At 41.7% G+C, this 14,370-nt stretch overlaps 2 protein-coding genes across 2 annotated transcripts in view; one reads left to right on the top strand and one right to left on the bottom strand.

The window, feature by feature from the left end:
• The window catches only part of ZNF229 (zinc finger protein 229), a 474,727-nt gene that overhangs the window by 453,184 nt on the left and 7,173 nt on the right, over window positions 1-14,370 (top strand). The gene's annotated exons all lie outside the window — the stretch shown is intronic.
• Window positions 162-3,454, bottom strand: LOC102736447 (vomeronasal type-1 receptor 1-like). The gene is given in 2 exon segments (XM_081806154.1): window positions 162-2,409; window positions 2,412-3,454. Coding segments are annotated over 2 exon segments (915 nt in total). The 5' UTR covers window positions 2,944-3,454; the 3' UTR covers window positions 162-2,026.

Here is a 14,370-nt window from a genome sequence, read left to right as displayed (position 1 = left end):
GGATCCCTACATTTGTATCTTTGGGGTAAATACCCAGTAGTGCAATTGCTGGGTCATCTCATGCCAATTTTAATTTCCCCAAATTAGAATTAATGTATTTTAATATGCTTGGCTTCTCCATATACAAACTATTTATTTGTTCCCAAATTTTTAATAGAACATGTCAGGAATTCTATCAATTTAATTTTCTTCTTCAATACATTCCTCTGCCACGAGTTTGACTGTGTAATCTCTAGGCTGGCTTTATAGCTGTTAACCTAGGTTTGCCTTTCTCTACCATTAAACAGATCTCATTAGCATTTTGGGTGGGTTGAATCTCCAGTTTCCAGGTCCATATTGTCTTACTTACTGTCTTCACTTACTTCCTTTACAGAGTTTGGCCTTCAGTAATTCCTAGAAAAGCATTAATAGAACATTTTGAGAACTTGCCTTCCTGAGAATATCTCTATTCTAAATCATCCCTGAGTTTAGTTTGACAGGTATCCAATTTTAGTTTAGAAATCGTTATTTCAGGGGCGCCTGGGTGGCTCAGTTGGTTAAGCGTCTGCCTTCGGCTCAGGTCATGATCCCATGGTCCTGGGATCGAGCCCCGCATCGGGCTCCCTGCTCCGCGGGAAGCCTGCTTCTCCCTCTCCCACTCCCCCTACTTGTGTTCCCTCTCTCGCTGTGTCTCTCTCTGTCAAATAAATAAATAAAATCTTAAAAAAAAAAAAAAGAAATCGTTATTTCAGAAGTTTGGCAGCATTGCTCCCTTGCCTTCCAGTTTTCAATGTTGCTCTTTAGAAATCTATTATTCAGATATTCACTGCCAGAAAAGTTTTGCTATTTTTCTAATGTTTCTAAGTTCGTTTCCCTTCTTCCAATTTCCTAGAGGTTGCTCCATATTACCTTCCAAACCACTCTGCTGAGTATTTTATCTCTTCTGTAGTGGTCCTAATTCCCGAAAGGTCCTTTTAGTCTTCTCTTATTCATTTTAATAGCATCCTACCCTTACCTATGCATGCAATAGTTTCATATCTCATCAACAATATTACTTACAAATTGTAGAACTTTATTCTCCTTCCTTAATATGGTTTGTTTTTTCCATGTTACTATCCCTTCCCCACCCCCATCTGTTTGTGTTTTTCTTTCAAGGTAGAATGTTTCTTCAAGTGCTTGCTGGTCTTTGGCTGATCGATATTAAAGGATGAGGCCCTTATTTTTTAAATTAATTAATTTATTTACTTTTTGAGAGAGAGCAGGGCGAGGGGCAGAGGGAGAAGGTGAGAGAAAATCCCAAGCAGGCTCCACACTCAGTGCAGTGCCCAATGCCGGGATCGACATGGGGCTCACTCTCACACCCCTGAGATCATGACCTGAGCTGAAGTCAAGAGTCGGACACTTAACCAATTGAGCCACCCAGGTGCCCCAAAGGATGAGGCCTTTAAAAGCACATTCAAATCATGCATGGTAGGGCATGAAGAGTATCAGGTGGGCCTTCCATTAGTATTATTATACAGGCCCTGCCATCTCATTAGGGTAACCCCAAGTGTTAATATAAGTGAGCCCTTTTTTCTTGAATTATGCAGTTTCTGCAGAGAAGAAAACATATTTTGTTGTATTGGAAGGCAATATTCAATGAGAAAATTAATGCATTTAGAAAACTAAATCACAGGACTGAAATCTCACATTGAAAAACAACCAGGATAGGGGCACCTGGGTGGCTCTGTTGGTTAAGCGTCTGCCTTTGGCTCAGGTCATGATCCCAGGGTCCTGGGATCAAGACCCACATCGGGCTCCCTCCTCAGTAGGGAGCCTGCTTCTCCCTCTCCCTCTGCCTGCCTTGCTCTCTCTGTCAAATAAATAAAATCTTAAAAAAAAAAAAAAAAAAGAAAGAAAGGAAGGAAGGAAGGAAGGAAGAAAGAAAGAAAGAAAGAAAGATAAACAACCAGGATAAATTTTAAATGAGTCTACAGTTAGACCCACAGTTGTCGAATATTTTGTACTTAAAAATTTGTTGAATGAATGGTAGCTGTTTGTAAAGAGACTATTTGGAGATTTTTGTCTTACAACTAACAAAGTAGATTCTTAAGATTTGAATGTCATGGCTGATGAAGAGATAGGGGCTAAAAGCTGGAAAACAAGCAGCCAGGAATGCACTGATGTTCATGAGCTGCAGGCTTTGGGTGACAAAGCCAGTCATATAGAGTGATAAGATGGAGGATAGAAAATAAAAAGAAACAAATGAGCTCACCAGAAGCAGGACAGTGTGAGTGGCAGTGGTCTCTGGGGAGGCTCTGGAAGAGAGACTGGTGTGGTGAAGGTTTTGGACTCTCTGCTTATGTCTTTGCAGGAAGAGCACTGTGGAGCCACTGGCCCAACCCATTGGTCCCAAAGACAAAATATCAAGGAAGGTAAAGAGGAATGCATAGAGCTTATGGATGAATGAGACCCTTCTGTAGTACCTAGTCCAAAATTCATTTTTGTAATGTTTATAGTATTCCCTGGATGAGTCACTTTCACTGGCACAACAATATTTATCAGGAGATGAAGAATCCAACAGGGGCAACAGGAGGGTTGAACAAATCTAGGAGCCTTCAGTTTGAGTACTGCCCACCTGGAATTATTAGGATTAATAGTGATAGCCTGGAAGCCACTCAAAAGGCAGGTGGTGCACAGAGAAACGCCTCGGGCCACCCTATGAGTATAAAAGGTAATCTTGCACACAGCTTCTCCCAGGAAATAGTCCAAACAAAAAGCTGCCAGTGTCTGAGTGATTCCCCTAGAGAGAAGGACTAGAAGGTTGGCTGAGGCCAATTGGTTGAGAATTAGATCTGTAGGTCTCTGAGTATGTTTAGTGAACAAAGTCAATATATAAAAACATAGGAATAAGAAATTCCCTAGAAGCCCAACTACAGTCTGGAAGAGGAGGAGAATCCCCATTACCAACTCATAAGAAGCCATAATGTCAATGTCCAAAAGGAGTTTCAAAGCCAGATAATCTAGAGAGAAAGAATATGTGTATTACTTTCCTTAGTGTGGCAAATTCAATATTAACAAATTTCACCTTTACTCATATTTGCAAAATCCTACTTCATATTATTGGATATACAAATATTGATTCAAACTACTCTGAAAAAGTAAACTGGTTCCCTTCCAAGTATATATGATTTGCTAGCATTTTATTTAGGATATGTGGATGCATATTTATGAATGACGACATTTTTCTAAACATAGGCTACACAATAGCAGAAAATAGCCCCAATATTTCACTTCCCTTTCCCACTCTGTAGTTTAAATATTTTAAAGGGAGGTGGGTGGGGGAATGGAGTAACTGGGTGAGGGGCATTAAGAAGGGCACATGATGTGATGAGCACTGGGTGTTATATGCAACTAATGAATCATTGAACACTACAATAAAAACTAATGATGTACTCCGCGTTGGCTGTTGAATTTAAATATAAATAAATAAATAAATAAAATTTTAGATTATATGCCAACTTTTAAACAATCTGGAGCTTTTGTTTCTCTTTAAAAATTAGAAAATGCTATGGTCCTGGCCAGTGTTCTCCCATGTTAAATGGTTGTTGGAGCTAGATAATGTCAACTCCATTGTCTGGGGCAGGTACCCTCTAATTCATAATAGCCTTCATTAAACCAGCTTTATCTATTCATGTTAATGGATCAACCCTGTAGGATTTTGAATTGACAGTTGCCTCTTTATACATAAAAAGCATTAGGAAATATAAGGACACAAGATGGAGTTTAACAGATTTCTATTTGAGAATGCCACTCAGTTCACAAAAATAGATAAAATATAGAAGATGTGAATAACATCATCAGCCTCCCTGATTTAACAGATCTTATGGAATAAAACTGAGAAAAACATTTTAAAATTAACCTATGCATTTTGCTAAATTTTACTGAAGACAGTAATAGGAAGATATCATTGAAGATAATATAATAAATTAATGAAATAGAAATAAAAATAATTCTATAATTGACAAAAATATAAAAGATATATAAATCAGTCTAACATTGGTAAATATTGTCAAGACAAAAGGGAAAAAACTGGGGCGCCTGGGTGGCTCAGTCGTTAAGCGTCTGCCTTCGGCTCAGGTCATGATCCCAGGGTCCTGGGATCAAGCCCCACATCGGGCTCCCTGCTCAGCAGGGAGTCTGCTTCTCCCTCTGCCTGCCGTGTTCTTTCTCTCCTCTCTCTCTGACAAATAAATAAATAAAATCTTTTAAAAAAAGAAAAAAGAAGAGTACCCCTACACATCACAAAACAGGAACCAGACCCCCTCATACAACCCCTGAGCACTGAGATATATTTGTAGCTGGCACCATCGAGTCTGCACATAATGAAGAAATGTTACAGGGGTGCCTGGCTGGCTCAGTTAGTGAGTGGAGCCTGTGACTCCTGATCTCAGGGTTGTGAGTTCGAGCCCCACGCTGGGTGTAGAGATTACTTAAAAATAAAATCTTTAAAAAAAAAAATGTTACAGACTACTGCACTCCCTTTATGATTAACTGCCCTAAACTCCTTTATTTTATTTTTTTTAAAGATTTTTATTTATTTATTTATTTATTTGAGAGAGAGTGAGAGAGAGAGAGCGCAAGAGGGGGTAGGGTTAGAGGGAGAAGCAGACTCCCCGCCAAGCAGGGAGCCCGACGTGGGACTCGATCCCGGGACTCCGGGATCATGACCTGAGCCGAAGGCAGTCGCTTAACCAACTGAGCCACCCAGGCGTCCTGCCCTAAACTCCTTTAAAAACCCTTGGGCCAGGCAAAAACCTTGGAGTTGGCTTTTGGACAACAGCCCACCTTCTCCCCAGGTGGCTGGCCTCCTGAATAAATCTCAAATTCCTTTACAATAAAAACTGTTTCTTGAGTATTGGCCTTTCAAGTCACTGGGCAGCCCAACTTGGGGTTTGGTAACAGAGTGTGAGCAAACAGGGTGATCCTTAGGGGTTCTGTGGAACCTGGGGCTTTCTGACCTCCAGCTCTTTGCATCTCCTCTCCTTACACTCAAGGGCACCAACCAGAGCTTTGTTGTGACCTTTCCACAAGAAAGAGATAACCAGTCAGGGATGGAAAAGACACACTCACAGACTAAAAGAGTTAAGGGAGGGAAGAACATTTCTCTGAAAATAAAATTGTATATACTTTTGAGTTTTTGGACCATGTTAATGTTCTACATTTTCCAAAAATAAAATTTTATAAAATCACCAAGGATGGGAAGGGATAAAAAAGCTAAAACTGAAACAAATGAATCCAGTTGTCTTTCAATGACTGCCATAACCACAATGAAGAAAGAATAACAACAAACAAACAAAAACTCTGAATATAATACTTGAATACATTCCCTCAGTCCTGGGCAAGGTAGAAGGTAGAGAAATGCAAACTAACTGCAAATAAATCCCGAACTCCCTTTAGCAGTTTTGTTATCTGTAATAGTATGGATGAAGCAATTCAGAAACTATTTTAAATGTTTTACTGCACTAGGGGTGCCTGGGCGGCTCAGTCAGTCAAGCATCCGACTCTTGATTTTGGCTCGTGTCCTAATCTCAGGATTGTGAGATCAAGCCCCACATCAGGCTCCGTGCTCAGTGCAGTGTCTACTTATCCCCCTCCCTCTGCTCCTCCTCCCACTTTCTCTATCTCTCAAATAAATAAAATCTTCTTAAAAATGTTTTACTGCACTAAAAAAATAAATAAGAAATAAATTTTTACTGCACTGAGCAAAGGAATAAATGTGTTGATTTTGGGAGACAGCATTCTCACTGAACAAGAGACATGGAAATATTGAATGAGAAAGGCAAAAATGTACCCTGCAGAGTTTGATTAAAGCCCCTTTTTATGCTAAATAGTCCTGGCTTGGAAAACAAATGATTTTTTCATTCTAAGCATAAACTCTGAGAGTCAAGGGCTGGGGGAAGTATCACGGGCTCTTCCATTTGTGTCACATATATAGAATCAAGGGAGAAAAGCACTGTTCTTAGTACATATTTTAACTTACTACCTTCTCTTTAAAAAAAATAGAGATGTTACTATCATTGCCCATTTTCAAATCAGAAAAATTTAATAAAATCACCTAAAATCACCCCATAGTAATATAGGAGCCTTGGAATCCAAGCATGGTATCTCCAAATCTCCTACTCTCAACTCCTATGTTACATCTAACCACAAAGTCTTCTCAGAAGAGAAGGAAGTAAACAAGTATCTTGTCTACAAATTCTCATCCCAGAATCTCAGGAGTCAGGTCACCTCTCCTTTCTTTGTGAGTGTGTATAGTATGTACCCTTTGTGATTCTGAGGAGGGAACTGAAGTATTTGAAGGGAGAGGGGAATCACACATTAGCAACATCACCTTAAAAATTCATTCTCAGGGCGCCTGGGTGGCTCAGTTGGTTAAGCAGCTGCCTTTGGCTCAGGTCATGATCCCAGGGTCCTGGGATCGAGCCCCGCATCAGGCTCTCTGTTCAGTGGGGCGTCTGCTTCTCCCTCTCCCTCTGCGTGCCACTCTGCCTACTTGTGCTCTCTCTCTATCTCTCTGTCAAATAAGTAAACAAAATCTTTAAAAATAAAATAAAAAATAAAAATCCATTCTCGCTACAGTTATAGTAAAAAGAAAGAAAGAGGAAGGGAGAAAGAAAGAGAGAGAAAGAGGGAGGGAGGAAAGGGAAAAGGAAAGAGAAGAGGAGAGAAGAGAAGAGAAAAGAGAAGAAAAGAAAAAAGAAAAGAAAGGAAAAGAAATGAGAAGAAACCAATAGGGAAGGAAGGGAGGGTGAGAGAGGAGGCAGGCAGGCAGGCAAACCTGGTATCATTCTCAGTGGTAATAAATGAATTCCTAAGGGTTCAGGGATAATGGCATACTGGGAAAGCCCCCACTTCCTGTGTCCAGCCCCAAGCACATGGTACTGAAGGGACCCCACACTCTAATTCAGAGGTGTCTTTGATGACAGGAGTATCAGATATTGGCAGCTCAGATTTGAGGTCTTATGTCTTTTCTGCTGAGCCTCATGTCCATTATTAAATAAAACTGTTGGTGTTTTAGGTCCAGTTCCCTGGAGCAGAGCCTGAGATGGGGAAGCTTCCACAGTGTTCTAGTGAGAGAGAACTCTCAGGAGAGAGGGAGTGAGGGAGGCAGGGAGGGCAAGGGAAAGATGCTAGGCAAGGATGTGGTCTTGGCCCAGTCCCACAGGGGGCCCTGGTACACACCCTGCAGGATAGTTAGCATCTCACTGAGACAACAGGCTGGGCTTCCAGACTCCATTTCAGTCATCATTGGACACTGGCCATTCAGGTAACACTGTAGGGGAGGTTGCACTGCATCTAAGGGTAATTCTGAGAGGGGTGCAGGTGTGAGACTTTAGCAGCCAACACTCACAGATGCTGGGGTATGGGTACACCAGCCATGTTGAAGGGGTCCGCCACTTCAATCTGGCTTTGAGGAGTGCAGAGTCATGAACACCAAAGCAGACTCTGTGCTAAGCCCCCAGATTCCAATGTGTTATGATGAATGAACAAAGTTATTAGAAACAAGTCTAGTGTGGAGAAAGAAGACTAGGTATGAGATAATGAGAATTAATATGGAATAAGAACATGGACATCCAAATATGTAGGATCCAGACTTCCTTTGTCAAAAAAGAGCACTATATATAAGGGCAAGAAAGGAGAAGTGAGTCGGTCATTAAAGAGGAAATAGCAGGAAGTCAGATAGGCAGAAAAGGCAGCCCTGAGGTAAGGAAGATTTTCCCTTCTTTAGGCATTGGCCTTTAGCCAGGTGGGGAGAAGCAAGGTGGCAACCTTCACATGGTTCCTGCAGGTACCACAACTAATGTTGAAAATAGCCCTATATTCAATGGGCTCTTTGCTGGTCTCTTTGCTGGGCCCTGCCCTTGTATGGCACATTTTCTTGTGTTCATTTCCTCTGTCACACCAAGGACAGGGTAGGGTCAGATCTGAGCATGTGGGAAGGAATTATCTTGAATTAGAGCCCAAACTCAGGATTTCCCATCTAATATCATGGCCCATTTATGACTCTGGCTCAGCACTGATGATGTGGCCAATGAGTGGCTTTATGTCCATTATTGATTCTGGGAAATAAATTCAGGAATATCTCTCTCCTTAAGAGGTTTAGAGTCAAAAAAAAAAAAAAGAAGAGAGAGAGAGACTGAGTCAACAATTAACATTCCTTTCCTGAGGTCTAAGAAGAACCTGAGAAGAATATGGTTTATGCCTTTTCCTCACACCACCCAAAGGAATGGCTCTCTATGAATGTTGTTCTGAAGCCAGTCTTGACCACTGAGAAAACAAGAAAAAATGAACCCACGGTCTCTATGTCCATGCTTAAAGCCAGACATGTATGTTATTATATTTATTCCTTGTATTATTCCTACAATGGAGGTTCTATGGTCCCCAATTTTAATTCTTTTTTTTTTTTAAAGATTTTATTTATTGGGCGCCTGGGTGGCTCAGTTGGTTAAGCGACTGCCTTCGGCTCAGGTCATGATCCTGGAGTCCCGGGATCGAGTCCCGCGTCGGGCTCCCTGCTCGGCAGGGAGCCTGCTTCTCCCTCTGACCCTCCCCCCTCTCATGTGCTCTCTGTCTCTCATTCTCTCTGTCTCAAATAAATAAATAAAATCTTTTCAGAGGGAGAAGCAGGCTCCCTGCCGAGCAGGGAGCCCGATGCGGGACTCGATCCAGGGACTCCAGGATCATGACCTGAGCCGAAGGCAGTCGCCCAACCAACTGAGCCACCCAGGCGCCCCTATGGTCCCCAATTTTAAAGAAAGCATTTAAAAGGTGGGAAGGGAAAGAAGGATCCTTCTGGCAAGTCTAATAGTAAGAAAGGGTGGACAGGAAGTCTCAGGAAGCCGAGAACAAAAAGGAAAGGAGGGTAAAGAGGATAATTCTAAATACAGTACAAACATGAGACATATTAGTGCCATCCTGAGGATCTACACATTTCTCTATAATCTTCAGATTTAATATAGCACTCCATCCTTCCCAAGTAAGAAGCATAATAGGATTCCAAGATAAAGCTCTAACACTGAAAGTCATTGTTTCTGACATTTTTTAAAAGGAGAAAAAAGAAATAATAACTCACCAAGCAGATCTCTGATATCTGGATGGTGAGCCTGTCACCACCAGCATATGTGCCTGAGAGTATGAGAAAGCACCTGACCCCAAGTTATAGGTTACGGACACCATGATCTCATTTCTCACCAGTGCAGCAATTATAATGTTACTGGTAGCAATGACAGTGTCTGCAAGGGGAATCAATAATATCCCTGAGGAACTGTTGGCTCCAGTAAAAAGATAAATAAATAACATGAGCAATACCTGGGTGAGAAAAGTCCAGAGAGACCAGTGTACCTTGTAGAGAAACTTTCCTGTGATATGAGGAAACCAACATGTCTTGAGGATGGTGCAGAGGGGACTGGCATGGCTTGAATGCAGAACCTGTGAGGTACAGGATTAGTGACAAACTCCCATGTCCCCATGCTGACATTTTCACCCACCAGTGTCTCCTCATCTGACTCCACAATCTACTCACCACATCCCTCCGGCTGTGCTAGGCTAGGTTCATTGCCTGACCAAGCAAGGCAAACTTGACTTTTCACCAGCCAGGGATTCCCTTTGCCTGTGAGCCCTATAGGGGCCTCTTATTTTCCCACTACTGAAGAAAGTGATTGCTTGTTAAAGTCTAGCTCTTGAGGTAAATGACTGATTTCTAAGTGATACACTGAATTTGGACCAATAGATTCCACTATCTGCCAGGCATTTTTCTCAGTACTTAATATATAGCAAGAGTTGGCAAACTTCATAAAGGGCCAGAAAGTAAGAATTTTAGACAGGGTCTCTGTCGCAACTATTCAACCCTGCCACTGCAGCAGCCATAGACAAAATGTAAACAAGGCAGTGTAGCAGTGTTCCAATAAAACTTTATTTATGGACAGTAAAATTTGAATTTTGTAACTTTCAACTGTCCATAAATATTGTTCATCTTTCTTTTTTCAATCATTTAAAAAATGTAATAACCACTATTCTAAGCTCATTAGCTGTACAAAACAGGTGGTGGGCCAGATCTGGCCTGGGGCCATAGTTTTTTGATGCCTTCTATCAATGAATAATCAAAGGGTCAAAATTCTTGCTCTAATGGACATTTTATTTGACCAGAGCACACAAAGAATAATTGGAATATAAAAAATGTAAAATTACCCAAGAAGTGACAAGAACAAAAAGAAGAGGGTTTTTTGAGAACCACTGGTGGGTGATCATGATTTAATATGGGTGTAAGGAAGGCCAGTGAAAGAAATTTATAATTAAGCTACAGTTCAAAAGATGAGAATGAGTGCCTCAGACACAGACAGGGAGAAGAGAATTCCTGGCATTGCAAAGGCCTCGAGAGGGGAAGTGCTTGGGGGCTTTGGAAGGGACTGAAAGGAGTATCACTGCCCATTGTTCACCTCCTCTCCCCTCCCCTGAAAGCCTAGTTCTGGTTTAAATGTCATTTGGCTGCCTCTCCTCTCCTAAGAGTTCCTTCAGATAGTTTAGGTGGTTGGCATAATTGCTAAGTTCCTCCAGGTCTGAAATGTCCTTCTCTGTTCCTTGCATGTGAAGGAGAGCTTTCCTAGTGTGGCAGTCACTGGTGGTGTCCCACCCAACAGCCATCTCCTTCTTTGATGAAAGAATCACAGTATCTTCTTTAAGCTTTTATTTAATTCCAGTCAGTGAACATATAGTGTTATGTTAGTTTCCAGCACACAATATAGTGATTCAACACTTCCATACAACACCCAGTGCTCATCACAAGTGCACTCCTTCATCCCCATCACCTATTTCACCCATCCTTCCACCTCCCCTCTGGTAACCATCAATTTATACTCTATAGTTAAGAATCTGTTTCTTGGTTTGCCTCTCTCTCTCTTAGGTTTTTCCTTTTGCTTGTTTTGTTTCTTAAATTACACATATGAGTGAAATCATACAGTATTTGTCTTTCTCTGACTTATTTCACTTAGTATTATACTCTCTAGCTCTATCCATGTCATTGCAAATGGTAAGATTTCATTCTTTTTTTATGGCTGAGTAATATTCCATTGTGTGTACACACACACACACACACACACACACATATATATATATATATATATATACCACATCTCATTCAGCAATTGATGGACACTTGGGCTGCTTCCATACTTGGATATTGTAAATAATGCTGCTATAAACACTGGGGAGCGTGTATCCCTTTGAATTAGTGGTCTTGTATTCTTTGGGTAAAAAACTCAATAGTGTGATTGCTGGATCATAGGGTAGATCTATTTTTAACTTTTTGAGGAACCTCTGTAACTGTTTTCCACAGGGGCTGCACCAGTTTGCATTCCCACAAACACAGCAAGAGGGTTCCCCTTTCTCCACATCCTTGCCAACATGTTTCCCGTGTTGCTAATTTTAGCCATTCTGACAGGTGTGAGGTGATAGCTCTTCTGTGGTTTTGATTTGCATTTCCTTGATGATAAGTGATGACAAGCAGTATTGTAGTTTTGATCCAGCAAGCCCAGGGGTTTGGTGGGAGTGGGCGTGACACGGCTGCTCACATGCCAGATCCATTGACATGTGATTCGCATGAATTATGTAAAATTCAAGCCAAAAACAAAAACAAAAAACCTGTCTGTGGCAATATTCTTCAGGATTATACCAGTAAGAATAAATGAAGCATACACATATTTTTTAAAAACTTGCCCATGATCCTCCAGCTATTAAAATGTAAGACAAGGGTTTGACCTGAGATGGTTGTGTTTCAGTGCCTAAGGGCTTGATCACTATTCTTTTCAAAAAATCTCATGGTAGGAATTATTATTCCATTTAATGGTGAGGAAACAGAGTTGAGAGATTATTATTGATGTGCTAAAGTCAGCCAGAGTTCAGTTTTATAAAATAACCCTTAAAATATTTAAAACTTCGGGGCGCCTGGGTGGCTCAGTCATTAAGCATCTGCCTTCGGCTCAGGTCATGATCCCAGGGTCCTGCGATCGAGCCCCGCATCGGGCTCTCTGCTCAGTCGGAAGCCTGCTTCTCCCCCTCCCACTCCCCCTGCTTGTGTTCCCTCTCGCTGTCTCTCTCTCTCTGTCAAATAAATAAAATCTTAAAAACAACAACAACAAAAAAAGTTTAAAAATATATATATTTAAAACTTCAGTATTTATCCTTGTGTATTTTTTGTTCAAAAATTATAGTCATACTTTGCATACTCTCATGTAACCAATATTTTTCATTTCTTAATATCTTATGCATATCCTTCCAGATTGGGCAGGACAATTCTACATTGTCATTTTAATGACTCCTTGGTTATTTTATGTATTATCAAATTTAACTTACCTATATTTTTGTCTTATCTTTAAGCCATGAATAGTTTCCATATTAGTCAGCACAGACTAACAATTCCTCAAAAAAACGAACATTGAGATTGATTTCAGTTCTTCAGTATTACAAACATGGCTTCAGTAAACATTACTGTAACCACATCTTTTTCTATCAAGTCAGAATTTTTGTGGGTTATATTCTTATATATAAAATGGGTGGCAGTTGGTTAAGTGCTGTACTCTTGATTTCAGCTCAGGTGGTGATCTCCGTGGGTGGAATCCAGTTGGCTTGGAATTCTCTCTCTCCCTCTCCCTCTGCCCCTCTCACTCATGCTCTCTCTCTCTAAAATAAATAAACAAATCTTTTTTTTTAAATGTTGGTTATTAAAGGTTTGCTTTCAGACATTGTGATAGCTACTACTCAACTTAATTGTAGAAAGGCTATAGTCATTCCCAACAGGTACCTATGAGAGTTCTCATTTCCCCACATTCTGAACAATATTGTATACTATCTATATTTGTTTTTGAAATTTGATAAGTGCAAACGTGGTATATGTCATTTGCTTCTGCTATCAATTTATTTCCTCAGCTCCGAATGCACGCTTCAATATACGCTCTGTGATAAAGCGATTACGGTATTTCTCCTTCAAAGTGAGCACAACAGTATGCTTTACTAGAAGAGGGCGCCGGAGAGACATTTAGGAAAAAGAGGTCGGACTTTGAGAACTCCCCCATCCCCAAACAACAAAAACAATAAATCAAGCATACAGAAACAATGATTTGTAGTGATTGTCAATTCCCACAATGCAAACAGTCCCATCATGGCCAATTTCTAGCTGCCAAAGTGGTATCACTAAAGGTGGAACTGGAAAGGGATGTGTAGTAGTACATAATGATACAGTATTTCCGCTATACAGACACTGTAGACATAATCTCAAGAGCATAGATAATAAAATAATTAAGTGATGCGTTTGACTATTTATCTTAGTTTTTAATATATTTATTTGCATTTACATAATTTTAAAATAATGGTTGTCTTTAACACAAGTCTCAAATTTTCTGAGAATGTGCCAATAGGAACTAGCTCCTGCACACCGCTGCATCCATCCACCGCTACTCAATCGTCTGACGCACCCCGGCACCCAGGCGCGCGCTCTAGCGCGCGCGCGCACACACACACACACACACACACACACACACACACACTCTGCCTGAGGTGTTTGTTCCCGGCGCTGCTCCAAGACCTGGGACACTTGAGTGGCCACCACAGACAACACCCCGCCTTACCGACCTTAGTCCTAGACGCATACCCAACCTCCCCACGCCGAAGTACTCCACAGTGCAAGGCTGGCGCGAGCCGACCCCTGCGCAATGGGAGACCGACTACAACTACCAGAAACTCCCGAGGCGGGGCGGTCCAATGGCCCATGGGTTTCCTAGTCTCCTGCTTTTCCGGCACTGGACTACATTTCCCATAGGCCACCGGGCCCGAATGACCACGAGTCGCTGAGGTCCCCCAGAGCATCCTCGTGGTTCTTGGGTTCCACGTGTGAGCAGAAATAGACTCAGAATGAGCAGAAAGACGACTGAAAAGAAATCGACTCAGGCAGAGAGAGCTTTAGGAACTCTGACCCCGGCCGACAATGGGGGTAGCAGGAGAGAGGCGCTGGAGGTGAACACGAGCAGCTTAGGGAGGTGATGGTGTGACAGACTTGAGGGGGAGGGGGAGCAAAATAGGGTCTGGGTGTCTCCCTGGCCGTGCGTGATGGAGCGACAGGCGTGGGACAGGGCCGGAGTGTGTGACGGTGAGGCACAGATATGATGTAGGGGTTGTGTGTGAACATCGTGCACGTGATAGACTCAAGAGCGTGTCTCACTGTGTGAAAGGTGGTGTTGCATTTGCATGACTGCACACGACAGAGTAAAGATGTCATATGACGGATGGAGTGGTGTGTATGTGCGTTCAAATCATTTAGCTTTTCAAAAATGGCCCACAGGGGCGGGGGGGGGGCGGAAT

This window comes from Leptonychotes weddellii, chromosome 16, assembly GCF_054177405.1.
Source record: "Leptonychotes weddellii isolate Sample4059 chromosome 16, ASM5417740v2, whole genome shotgun sequence".
Taxonomy (NCBI): Eukaryota; Metazoa; Chordata; class Mammalia; order Carnivora; family Phocidae; genus Leptonychotes; species Leptonychotes weddellii.
This window is presented reverse-complemented; position numbering and strand designations above follow the sequence as displayed.